This window comes from Scleropages formosus, chromosome 22 (genome assembly GCF_900964775.1).
Source record: "Scleropages formosus chromosome 22, fSclFor1.1, whole genome shotgun sequence".
Classification (NCBI taxonomy): domain Eukaryota; kingdom Metazoa; phylum Chordata; class Actinopteri; order Osteoglossiformes; family Osteoglossidae; genus Scleropages; species Scleropages formosus.
Genome location: NC_041827.1, coordinates 17717343 through 17731380, shown reverse-complemented (window position 1 = coordinate 17731380; position 14038 = coordinate 17717343). Strand labels below are relative to the sequence as shown.

Here is a 14038-nt window from a genome sequence, read left to right as displayed (position 1 = left end):
TGCAGACTGTACATCATATAAAATAATGCTAATTAGCACAAAATTTAGTTTTTCATTTTGACTAATCACAATCTAACATCAACATATAAATATCCCTTATATTACTATAAAGAATTAACACATTAAATAACTGACCTCCACAATAAATGCTGCATATTTTACCAACAGACAGGAAGTCTAAGACACTGGCTCATTCTTCTCAAAGTGCAGACATTTATCTGATGTCACCGATTAAACCAGCAGGCATAACTGTGTATTGAATATTTAATTTCTTCTTCCCAAATTTGGTTTTATATTTGCATGAATCAAATTATATCTCTTGCAATGTAAGACCAGAGTTATATCATCAAATCAGTGAGGGTTTGAATTTGAATAAATTTGTAAAGGTTTAAAACTGTTATATCTTAACACTTCATAGCTGGTTGACCTGCCATTAATAACAACAATAATAATGAAAGTCCACCTCCGGACCACCAGGACCCTGCATTGGAAAAGCGGATATTGATAATGAATTCGCATATATTATTATTATTGTTATTCTTCAATAAATGCAAATAATGAGGTTCTTATAGGGCTTGTATTCACATGCAAATTACTGAAGACTTCAGAATAACTTTATAAGAAGTACCACAAACTGAGGAGGTTACATCCCACCCCAGATTTTTTTCCGGTGCTTTAAACATTTTTGTCTCTATATGCTGGACTGATTTTTTTTTTTTACCTTCCATGCAAAGACAAGGAAAAGGAAAACAAGCCTAATTATGTAGTCTGGAACTTAAGCTGAACAATCTGAAATGCAAACTGCATTAATTATCCCCATGACGACAATGAAAACAAAAGGAGAAACGAGCTGAGATTCTGCGACAGGAGTCAGCGGAACCATCTCCAAAGAGACGATTAGTGCCTTTGTTGTTATTCCGCTGTCAAACAATAAGTGTGATGTTTAATTGGGGCTTTTGCACACAGCGGCTTCGGGGTCCTCCTCAGACTCCAGTTAATAGTACGTCGGAATACTAAAAGACAGAAAATGTGCGAGTAACCTGCACCTCCCTTCATAAATAACAACAGAACAGCATTCAAGAGGCTTATTACTATTTATTCATGGGATGTACATGTATGTTGAGCTCTTCCTCTTGCATTGTATAGCCTCAAACAAAAGTGGTGGGCAGCATGGGGGCACAGTGAGTAGTGCTACTTTCTCACAGTGCTGGGGTGGTGCGAGAGGATGTGGGTTCAATCCCCACTCAGTCTGTGTGGAGTTTGCATGTTCTCCCAGTGTCTGTGTGGGTTTCCTCCAGGTGCTCTGGTTTCTTCCCACACTCTAAAGATATGCTGCTCAGGTTCCACTGATGTATGGATGAGTGACCCAGTGTAAGTCACCTTGGTGAATAAATTGTGTGGGCTGATGACACTACATAGAGTTCTTTGGAAGTTGCTCTGGAGAAAAGTGTCTGCTAGATAAATAAATGTAAATAGCTTAATGTGTAAACCTCATATTGTAACTTGCCTTGGGGAAAAACATTAGTTAAGGGAATCAATAATACTAGGAGGTAAATTTAATCCAAGGATGTTACCTGTCGACTGCTCTCCATCAAGGTTCTCGGTATTCATGACACAAAGTATTTTACCTCAGAGCCTCAAACATTTACTTTGTTTGCTACCTATCCTGGTCAGAGCCACAGCATTGTGGAACCGGTGGGCAGCAGGACATTTCAGTCTGTCACAGGGTAGACCCCCCACCCATGTTTTAAAGCATCCAATTCACCTGAAACACATGTCCTCTGGGTCTGTGGGAGGAAAAGCGGCAGCACTACCTGCTGCTCTGAAATCTGCACAGTATAACCAACGCGTCAACACGCATTATTCATAAGCGCCGCATTAAGAGACATGAATGCTGTTTTTAATAGAGGTTTCCAAAAAAAAAAAAGTTTCATTAAGCGTCAGCACAACGCCCCTGCTGAGGTGACCCCACTGGGCCCAAAGTGAAACCCACACACTGGCTGCCGGCGAGGAAAATGAATTAGAGCGAGAACAGAAGATCGTCAGCAGGTCACCCGGCTTTGTTAGAGCTTTTAAGAGTGGTGAGCGGCGCGCCCTCGACAGAAACGCGCCCGCAATGAAGCAGCCAAGCACTTTCACAAAATGCGCTTAGTACAGTAAACAATCACATGTGACGTCATTTATTGAGATAAAAAAAAGAAACGGGGCAGGGGTGGGGGGGGTTAGATTTCACGTGCTAAGAATGCCGGGAAGATGGACCTTGTGGCTATGTGGGGGGGGTTCAGAGGGGGTCCAGCGAGCATCTGATCAGACTGCCGCCGCACCCGAATCAACAAACACACTAATATGTTGTGAAAGCTCGGAGGGAGGGGGTGTTCAGGTGCAGTTGCCATGGCGATGTGGCCAGGAATTCCACTCAATTTGAAAAAAGGGCCAAAGACACTTTGAAGGAGGTGGGGTTGAATTTCATTGGATTTTTATTTTGTCTTTGCGATGCTGAGCCGAGCGATGAGCCGCAGATGACACGGGCGGTACGGGTGTGTAATGGATTGTGTCTGTTCATAACTGAGAGCCCCGTGGCTAACAGGCATGATACATTACAGCCGTACGGTCGCAGTGCTCAGACTGCTGCTACATGTCATAAAGGGGTTCGTTCCAATAATCCCGCTATTAACTTTGACAGAAAGAACCAGTAATCATGTATCAACCTTGGCAGTTAAGCAGGGTGGTTAAGGATTCAGCCACGCTCTCTGAGAACTGCGGGTTTCCGACCCTGAAAGGATCCTGGCCCGAAAGCCTTAAGGTGCTCGACCCAAGATGCAGCAGTAACATACGTAGCTGTGTTATTTGAGTCACTTTGACTGAAAGTGCCAGGACGTATTAATATTATGTGGATTAATAATTTGGTTTTCTTGCACAGGTAACCCACATCCCTGAGCCACCTGGTTCTTAAATATAAGACTGTCCTTCTGGAAGTATCATCCAGTTGCTTCCCGAAGGGTGAGAAAAGTGAACACTGAGTCCTTCAATCTCCCGTTCGTCTCCTGTCAGTCGGGCTTGTTACAGTGCAGCTTCTCACTGCAGCGCGTGGACGCCAACTCATTTGCATATATTCGTTTAACTGATGGTTTTCTGCAAAGTGACTTGCAGTGATTTACAATTTTACACAGATGGGTGATTTTGACTGGAACGATATAGAGAAAGGGTTAGGAAAATTCCCACCTTGCAGTGTTAATTGCATCGGGCTGTTCTTGCAGCACTGAGAAATTCAGTAAAGCTTATTCCAAGTGACCGGCACATTTTTTTGAATGATAATTATATTTTTTAAGTCAGGAAGTATTACCTTTCAAACGACTTGGTGACATGATGCTTTCCTCCAAAGCTGTTTACATTGATTTACCCATGAATACAGTTGGGTAGTTTTTACTGTATCATTCTAAGGGAAGTACCTTCATGTAGGTTACAACACCAGAAGGTGGGATTCGAACCCCAGTCTATGGAGTCCAAAGACAGTGAAGCTAATCACTCCACCATTCAGTGCCCGCAATACATCCCTTCCAATATATTTTCAGAATCAGTCTGTATAAATTAAATAATATATAAACCACTGCCCCTTGCAATGAGAACAGGCACAAAGCGAACCTGTAGAACTCGCCTGTGGAGCCGCCGAACCTCCAGCTGAACCCAGAGCCTCAGCTGCTGCTGTTCTTCCAGGTGTGGAAAAAGCCCTGTATGCAAATGAGCTGGAGGGGAGCCTCTCGTGTTACAGCCAATATCAGAGGTGATGACTGAAACACGCCTTGAGTTCCGGCCACTGGCACAAACGCGTGCTTGTGCACGCTTCCGACAAACACGGATGTGCAGGTGCAACAGAAATCTCACACACATGCATTGTAAACTATACAATCCTTTATTACTATTCTTTATTTAGCTGAAACATTTGTACGAGGTAATGCTGTGTATGTTATTATTATTTTTTATCCCTATACTGTGTATTTAGCATCGGGGGCGCGGTGGCGCAGTGGGTTGGACCGGGTCCTGCTCTTGGGTGGGTCTGGGGTTTGCGTCCCGCTTGGGGTGCCTTGCGGCGGACTGGCGTCCCGTCCTGGGTGTGTCCCCTCCCCTTCTGGCTTTACGCCCTGTGTTACCGGGTAGGCTCCGGTTCCCCGTGACCCCGTATGGGACAAGCGGTTCCGAAAATGTGTGTGTGTGTGTGTGTGTGTGTGTATTTAGCTTAGGAGATTGCATGTTCTCTATGTGTTTGTGTGGGTTTCCGACAGGTGTTCTGGTTTCCTCCCACAGTCCATGCGTTTCTGGTGGACTGGTGACTCTGAAATACCCTTTGTGTGTGTGTGTGTGTTTAACAGAGATCTTTTTTAATAGGAGCCAATATTTTTTCATTAGTACATTTAGCTGATGCTTTTCTCCAAAGCAACACAGTCCTGTAATGGACTGGTGTCCTGTCCAGACTGCCCACACCCTGTGCTTCTGGGATAGACTCTAGACCACTTTGACCCTGCACTGGACTAACAGTTATTCATAAAGGGATGAATGAATGGCCATGTAACCTTGTTACCCAAAGCAACTTACAGTATGAGGTTTGGACAATTAATAGGATACACTGATTCATCCGGGGTTGGACCGCAGTCCTGCTCTTTGGTGGGTCTGGGGTTCGAGTCCTGCTTGGGGTGCCTTGCGACGGACTGGCGTCCCGTCCTGGGTGTGTCCCCTTCCCCCTCCGGCCTTACGCCCTGTGTTGCCGGGTAGGCTACGGTTTCCCGTGACCCCGTGAGGGACAAGCGGTTCTGAAAATGTGTGTGTGTGTGTGTGATTCATCCATTTATACAGCAGAGTAATTTTTAGTGTATCAATTCAGTACCTTGATTAAGTGTACTACAGTAGGAGATGGGATTCAAACCTGGGTCTAGCAAGTGTTTCCACATTCGTACCGAGACAGGTGTATGCACCAACAAACATCAATCCAATCCATGTACAAACACACACACACACACACACACACACACACACACACACACACACACACACACACACACACACCCCTTTTTATCCCCTAATAGCACAGTGACTCTTGCCATTCACTGTCCTCTCATGCTGTGTTGCGAAGCTGCTCCCCAGTGCTGCTCATGTCTCCCCAAACCCACCCGGAGGGGGTTACCCCTCCTCCAGTAGGGGCGTGTCGTGACGCGTGCTACGCTGCCCTGGGGCTGGGAGGCCTTACATAAGGCGAATGTCGTGTTTCTGGCCGTCAAACACGGCAGCTGCACCCCCCTCCGAGGGAGGTGCTTGGTGATGCTGCTCATTTGGTGCCGACAAACCGGACACCTATAGGTTGTGGGAGCGCGCACTTTACTCACACTCACACGGAGTCATACACACTTCACACATAGTCACATAGATGACTGACGAGCTCCTGTGCTCACTCAGCACACTGTGCATTTCCTCATCTCTCTCCACCCGTCACCCTCCACTTGAAGGACCTGGGTTCCAACACGACCTGGTGCTGTAGTGTCCTCGGCTGAAGTACCTACCCTGAACCGAAACAGTAAAAATTACCCTGCTCTATAAAGAGGTAAAGAGCTTAGTGCACAAACTTAACAGTGTAAGTCAATCGAGATAAGTGCCATATTAATAATGCTATGTTCTCTATTAGAGTACCAGTGAAATTATTGTGTTGCTGAGACAACAGTGAGCAAAGCATCTTACTGTAACTGTACTGTTGAAACCAGCAACCTTAACCATCACACCACCTTCTGCCCCGTGGCGGTTTCCCTGCAGTACGATTGCCCACATTTGCATGCTCTTTTGCTGAAGGTGATGCGGTCTCTCTACTGCTTAGTCACTGCTCACTTATTCCCCGCTGAACACACTCCAGTTTGACTGTTAGCGAACACACTCGAAGGGCTGCCTATGCGCTGTGTGTTTGCATGCGGTCGGCATGGTGTGCGCAGGCAGGTGCCCCTGAGAGCTCCGCGGCGGTGTGAACAGACTGGAAGTCCCGGCGGCATCAGGTGTCCCACCCCCAACTCCTCCCCGCCGAACACCGAGGACCGTGTGCCGGATCACCAACCCATCCCCCGCTCCGCACAGCCTGGTGCCTTGCTGTGACGGCTGCGGAGCGCCGGCACTCAAAGGGCCCGTGTGACGGACAGAGGACGGCAACGCCAGGTCGAGGCAGGAGGGGATTCGAGCTCAGCGGTGCGCCCCGGCATAGGTCACGTGCACGTCAGCGAAGCCCATATGTGCGCTGGGGGGAGGGGGATCTTGCTTGCGGGGTGACGAACACGCTGCACGCGCACCCAGAGCACGGTGGTTCCCGACTCAGGAGCGGGAACACAGACATGAGCCGCTTTCATGCTCATGCACATGCTGCATGTAAAAGGCTGATCACAGCAGTCGAGCAATTAAAAATTCATCGGTTTCAGTGAAATCACACGCATTGCACACGTGTGGTGAATGAAAATAAATATGGACCCGAACATGGAGATGCATCGGTGCACACAGGGACGCTGCCAGACACACACAGTGAGGAGCAGAGTGTCGGCGCTGAGAGCACGAAACACATTCTCGATTCCGCTGCTGGCACCTGAGCCTGTCGGAACGCCGTGTGTGAGCGGGGGCGGCGGGTTCGAGCGCGAGGCGGACTCACCAGTCATGCTGAGGGTCGTCGATCACCAGGAGGACCTTGAACTTCTTGGGGCCGGAGACCGGGGTCTGCTCCACCAGGCCGGCGGAGGCGGCTGTCTGCTTTACCACGTTGGTGATGGAGCTGAAGAAGCCGCTTCCAGTGGATTGGGCCGGCTGGGGCCTCTTTTCCGGCGCCGGGGAGACAGTGGGGGCCGGGGCGGCGGCTTGGGCAGCCTGGGCGCCCTGGGTGGCCTGAGTGGCTTGGGCGGCCGTCGGAGGAGGGGGCGGTGGGGGGTCCGGCCGCTGCAGGTCCGTCATGTAGCCATTGGGCAGGTTGGCGATGAAGCTGCTGTCAGACAGGCGGCGCCGCAGGAAGTTCATGGCTCGGTGCTGGAAGGGAGCACAGGTCGGGCCGATGGGATGGAGAGGGGCCTGGAGCGGACAAGCGAGGAGGGAGGTTTCTGCAGGAGTCAGGGTCAGGTGCAGCTCGAAACGTTGACTATTCCCTCCCTGACGCGGGGCGCTGTGCCTGTTCCACCGCGCTGCTGCCGCTCTGACAGCCAGAGAGCCTGCAGGAGAGATGCTCTCTCTCTCTCTCTCTCTCTCTCTCTCTCTCTCTCTCCCGCTTGTGGTCACGCTCACTGGACCCCTCCCCCCAGTTCTTCCTCAAGCACGAGCTGCCACCCCCCCGGCATCCTCTCCGTCACGCCGCAGCCTGCACGGGGTTTCCAAAGAAATTGCTCAGGGAAGCCCCCCCTGCCCCTCCCCCGCCTCTCCCAGGGTGACCTCCATGCCCTGGGATGCACGCCGCAGAAGGCCGAGGGAACGGGGATCACTGGGGGGTGGTGGTGGTGGTGGAGGCTGTGGGAGGGGCACATGCGGAGTCATCTGCCAGCACTTCTCCTTTAAAAAGGCTCTCCATCACAGGCTCTGCCCCTCCCTCCCTCCTGATTTACGTGGTGCCATCGATCCAAACCTGCGACTTTGCTGCTCCGTCTCAGATTCCACATCCCCACACGTGTAATATGCCGCAGCATAAAGGTGTGCATTTGTACAGGAAAAAACTATTATTTATAGAAGGAATTATTGTTTACGTAGTAAATATCATGGTACGCAAACCAAGCTTTGCAGGTCACTTTGGAGAAAAGTGTCAGCAGTATGAAAAAATACTCCATTATATACCATACATTTGCCTTTATAGCACCTTGACAGCATCGAATGTTTCCGTACGACGGTTGTCTCCAAGGTGCTGGTGGCTGGTGCACAAACGGACAAGCCGACAACCATCCATCCCAGCGATAAAAATATAACGTATTCCGTTTAATGCTGATTTCAAAGGTGTCTCAGTGCGGAACATCTGACAATGACCATGAGAAGACAGATTGTGATTTTTCTTTTGAAACGAAATGGGAAACGCAAGGCGTCGAGCAATCATGGTAATAAAAAGGGGCCCGAAGATGCGCGTCGGTCAGACGGCAAACGGCTTCCTGTTGGCCGGGAGCCCAGACGGGCCCCGCCGGGTGCCGGAGAAAAGGCGCAGATGAATCTTGACGTGCGGTAATGTTCCAGTGTCTGTTCCCCCCGTCTGTTAGCACACTAATGCGGTGGGACAATCTCCAGCATCTCCTAGGTTTGCTGGTTACACTGGCAAAGTGAATTTCCCTCCCAGTTATTTTCCCCGCTTTGAATATTGTTTATAAATTTCCCTTTGTATTTACACATTTACATTCATTCATTTAGCTGAAGCTTTTCTCCAAAGTGACTTACAATGTTAATCTACTTACAGTTATTCACCTATTTATACAGCTGGGCAATTGTTTTTTTTACTGCAGCAATCGAGGGTAAGTACCTTGCCCAAGGGAACTACAGCCAGAGGTGAGATTCGAACCTGCAACCTTTGGCTCCAAAGGCAGCAGCTCTAACCTTTATTAGGCGGCCCTCGTTTTGTTTTGTTTCCCCACCTTCGCTCAGCAGCTGCCGCTCCATAATTCATCCGAGCTAAAAGGCAGAGGGAGAAAACAGCCTTTAATAATGCAGTCGGGCGGCTCGGCCTCGGTCCTTATTGCTTCCTGCTGAAATATCCACCAGAGGAGCGGACGCGTCGAACGCGGCTCTTATAGAGCCCCCGTGGACCATTAATTGTGACGTATCTCCAGTGCTTCCCCCAAAAGTGTGCCTATCCAGCATCCTTTGAGCATCCGCCATCCAGTTTCTGCTCATCCTCGTCAAATACTTTTACACCCCGAACACATTGATTTACTCACAGATTTGCAGTGTTAAGGACACTTTAGAAAGCAGTTAACGCATTCTGCGCAGTGCTACGGGTTCCTCATGCACTTGCATGTGAATACGATACCACACACTATGTAACGTTCACGTTGATTCATCTTTCAGACGCTTTTCTCCAAACAGATGTGCAGCTCAGAGTAAACAAAAGTGCATCAACAACAGACGATGAGCTTTAGACACAGGACAATTGACGCACAGCTTTCGTGCCTGATACCACCGTGTTGCTGGTTCACATCCCTCCAGCAGCTGCCTATAGAAGTGACGTTTAAATAGCGAATCCATAGTCATAGCTGATGGTGTTGGACTCATTTATGGAGATCAGGAGAGAAGTGACTCTGAAAGAGATGGGTTTGAGACTCATTTGCAATGTGGAGGGATTCAGCAGCTCTGAGGGATGCAGGGAGCTCATTCCCCTCATCCAAGGACAGAAGGCAGAACTTAAAGAGTGTTGATTTTGGGCCCCTGTGAATGGGACCACCAAGCGGCCAAAGGTGAAGGCGCAAAGGAGTTTGGTTGGGACGCGATCAGGTCCTCAAGGTATCGGGCTGCACATCCATCGATGGTCTCGTGGGCCGTAACCAGAGCTTTGAACTCGGTATGGGCAGCTATGGGAAGCCAGTGGAGAGAGACGAGGAGGTGAGGAACATGAGAACACAACTCACACCACAACCTTCTCCTTGTTTATTTCTGAAAATGTTTCTCTAAAAAAGCCTTTGGTTTCCATGTCACGACCCCGGCGGCTCCCGGAGAGCAGGGTGCGGTCAGAAAGCAATCGGAACCGTCGATTCTTTACGGCTTCTCAAATGGCCCCGAAGCAGAAGCAAGGCGAACGCTCGAGCGAGGATGCCTACGGAGGGTTTTTAACACGGACGCAGATCTCCGTGAAGCGATATCCACCTGGTCTGTATTCTGCTCTGAACCCGTACCGCCAGAGGGTCCTGCTTGCAAATTCGGCGGAAGCTCATCTGCGTTCCAACCAGCTGTGGAAACACTGCATGCGCAGAGAGGAAGGAGCTGGAAGACGCAGAAACACTGCGGGCCAACAATACTGAGCAGGGTATTTTTTACCACAAGGGCAGAGCTCAGTACCGGCGGCTCTAGACCTGCATTACCACACTTACAATGTGCTGCAGCACAGACGAAAAGGATTATAAAGATTTTGCGCAAAAATTTTATTGTCATAATTTATTATTGTAAGTTATTACTTAGAAATTATAAGCACCGTGAGTTTATCTTTATAGCACCTTGGGAACATAAAGAATTCTTATGAATGATAATGAGTCCCTTGCTGGCTGGTGTATTATAGATATGGATCAGCTGACAGCCTTTCAGTCCAGAAATAAAAACATCAAGTATTTCTTCTAACAGCGCTTCTCCTAATGGCAATTTTGAATGTATCTGAAGGCGTCATCGCAACGACCTGCCTTGAGAGTCGACGTAACGCTGGTGATGGCACTGCGGAAAGCGCGCGGAGCGTAGAGCCGGAGCCGGTGAGGGGGCGTGAGCGCAGTCGTGTGCAGCTCGCTGTGACTCAGAGCCCGTGGTCACGCTGGCACGCTAAGCTTGTTTTGCCCTACATTCTTCACGAGACCAAAGGCAGGAACCACATGGTGACTCACCTGCTCCTGCATGGAGGCCTCAGCTCCATCACAGCAATGAATAAAGGTTCGAATGAGATGAAACGTCATTACTTAGAGCTTTTCTATCACTGTATGTATATAGTTATGCGTTTGTATATATATATATATCTATGGTAAAGGGGTGTGGGGGTGCAGTGGGTTTGGCTGGGTCCTGCTCTCCGGTGGGTCTGGGGTTCGAGTCCCGCTTGGGGTGCCTTGCAATGGACTGGCATCCCGTCCTGGGTGTGTCCCCTCCTCCTCCAGCCTTATGCCCTGTGTTGCCGGGTTAGGCTCCGGCTCGCCGCGACCCTGCTTGGGACAAGCGGTTTATGTTTACCTTTATTCATTTAGCAGACGCTTTTGTCCAAAATGACGTACATCTCAGCAAAAGTACAATTTATGCATTATATTAAGAGAAGGAGACATTGCTGCAGACATGAAAGTCTCAAGCAAACCTAGTTTGTTCCCTGCCACTTGCTGCACCGAGGTTCATCGAGGTTTCAGTCACTGTGTGTGATACATATTTATTATATATGTATGTGTGTGTGTGTGTATACTTATTTATTTATTTATTTATTTGTAAGGGGGGTGTGGTGGCACAGTGCGTTGGACCAGGTCCTGCTCTCCGGTAGGTTTGGGGTTTGAGTCACGCTTGGGGTGCCTTGCGACGGACTGGCGTTCTGTCCTGGGTGTGTCCCCTCCCCCTCTGGCCTTATGCCCCGTGTTGCCGGGTAGGCTCCGGTTCCCCTCGACCCAGTATGGGGCAAGCGGTTTGGAAAGTGTGTGTGTGTGTGTGTATGTATTTGTTTGTATATTGTATACCACATATAGGAGGTGGTGTGGTGGCTCCAACCATTGTGCCACCTGCTGCCCCAGTTTCACATTAAAAGTGATCCTTGACACATTATCTTCACTACAGTATAGCCATTCTAATGGCTGATTATTTTTTTTTAATGTATTTTATACACACACACACACACACACACACACACACACACACACACACACACACACACACACACACACACACACAGTCTGAAACTGCCTGTCCCAGGTGGCGTCGCGGTGAACCGGAACCTAACCCGGTAACAGAGGGTGTAAAGTTGGAGGGGGAGGGGACACACTCAGGATGGGACGCCAGTCCATCACAAGGCAGCCCAAGCGGGACTCGAACCCCCAGACCCACTGGAGAGCAGGACCCAGCCAAACCCGCTGCACCACCATACCCCCCTTCTATATATATACGTATATATGTACATTTATATATATATATATATATATATATATATATACAGTGCTATTTGAAAGTATGCAAACCCCTTTTGTCCCTTTGTTTTACTATGAAATATTAAATAATAATGACCTGTGTAGTTCACATACTTGCAAGCATCCAAGCATCCTAGGACCAACTAGAGATTTTATATCTCTCAGTTGGCCCACGAGCGGTTGGAGATCCGCCGGGTTGAGATGGAGGAAGTTGTGAGAGGCAGGGACGTCTGGACCTCTCTGCTCTCCCTATTGCCACCGCAATCCTAGAAGGACTAAGCGGCTTAGAAAATGGATGGATGGATGGATGGATGGATGGATGGATGGATGGATAAATTACTGAGCGCACAAGGCCATTTATGAGATTTACAAGAACATTTAGAAAATTTCTAGGGAACAGAAAATAACATTTTAAATGCAAATTCTTCCCTTCGCGTACAACATGGGCTCCATCTCTCGCCCGGGTGACTCCGGTTAAGAAGACAAACCCACACTAAAAGCACCACAAACACCCACACGCACCACAAACTCACGCTGTTTTAACACGCACATCTTCACTTTCTCCTCACGCAGTGAACTTGGCGCAGCGGAAAAGGCATTGTTTACCTTGTGAAATTTCTCCCGAAATACATTTGGACAGAACTACAAAGAACAATTTTAATTTCATCTTCCTTGCACAGACGCTCCTGTTTCTGTTCTGCAGAGAAGAGCTGAGGTTCGAGGTCTTTCATGGCACCGAGCAGAGAGTAAACGCTGATTCAGGAAATGAGAATAAATGTAATTTGTTTGTTCTTCACTTTTCCTTAAATATTATATGTTTCATAGGGGGTGCGGTGGCGCAGTAGGTTGGACCTGGTCCTGCTCTTTGGTGGGTTTGGGGTTCGAGTCCCACTTGGGGTGCCTTGTGGCGGACTGGCGTCCCGTGCTGGGTGTGTCCCCTCCCCCTCCGGCCTTACGCCCTCCGTTGCCAGGTTGGCTCCGGTTCCCCGTGACCCCGCATGGGATAAGTGGTTCTGATGATGTGTGCGTGTGTGTATTATATGTTTCTCTAATACTATATATATATTCAAATTAGTATAACTCTGAGATTCCGCTGCGGTTTGCATTTTTTTCATGCTGCACAATATATTTATTTGGTTTTTCTAATGAGAAAACAGTCACAGTTCCCTTGTTTACATTTACTTATTTAGCGGATGCTTTTATCCAAAACAACTTCCACCAAAACTCTATGTAATGTTATCAGGCCACACACCTTATTCACCGCGGTGACTTACACTGCTAGATACACTACTTCCACTGGGTCACTCATCCATACATCAGTGGAACACACACACACTCTCTCTGTCACACACTATGGGGGAACCTGAACAGTATGTCTTTGGAGTGTGGGAGGAAACCAGAGCACCCAGAGGAAACCCACACAGACACGGGGAGAATATGCAAACTCCACACAGACTGAGTAGGGATCAAACCCATGTCCTCCAGGACCACCCAGGTGCTGTGCCACCATGCTGCCTTTTCTCCAACGCAACTTTTAATGTTAAGCTAGTTACAATTATTCACCCTTTTATACAGCTGTGTAATTTTGCTGGGGCAACTTTGGGTGGGGGCCTGTGCTTAAGGTTAGTGCAGCTGGAGGTGAGACTTGAACCTGCAACCTTTTAGGCCAAGGGGAGCAGCACCACACTACACTACACTGTCAGCCCCCCGTAGTTCAGGGGAATTTACGCACATATTTCATTCACAGTCTTATTCAGCATTTCTCCATAACAGCTGGAGTTATAAACAGAACAGTTTGTTCATTTTTTAATAAAAAATTTCATTGCTTATATTGAAACTTCACCGAAAGCCACCTGGGAGCAAACATGATTTCATATCTCTGGAACATGTCACCCTTAGGGCGAAGCAGAAGCGCTTGTCTCCGCATGATGAACGGCAGCGCTGCCGCTGCCTCCGCCAGCAGACATGTGAAAGCACGCGTCACGGGGGACATGCTGACCGTGCGACTCCCATCATCGCAATTTTATTTTGTAGGCCTCATATATTAGTTCATGGCATTCCGTGAGGCCGGCTGCTGCACCGTCCGCATTTTGCTTCGTATTCTTCATTAATCCCACGGAAGGCAAAGAAACCGATTCGCTTAATGAGCACTTAGGATCCCCTGTAATGACATCGTTACGCCGAAGGCTCATTTATCTCCATGTTTGCTACTTCTTCGT

The 14038-nt window shown here is 48.6% G+C and overlaps 1 protein-coding gene across 2 annotated transcripts in view; it reads right to left on the bottom strand.

Annotated features, from left to right (window-relative positions):
• syn2b (synapsin IIb) overlaps positions 1–7251 on the bottom strand; it is a 68220-nt gene extending 60969 nt beyond the window's left edge. Inside the window, exon 1 of one of the 2 annotated variants that reach the window (XR_003797234.1) lies at positions 6668–7249. Coding sequence is in view for 1 of the 2 variants with exons in the window: in XM_029247712.1 (XP_029103545.1) it covers positions 6668–7026 (359 nt within the window). In the remaining variant the exon portion in view is untranslated. Of the gene's footprint in view, positions 1–6667 lie in introns of both variants that reach the window. The other variant, XM_029247712.1, reaches the window with a different exon arrangement.
• Positions 7252–14038: the final 6787 nt, after the last annotated feature.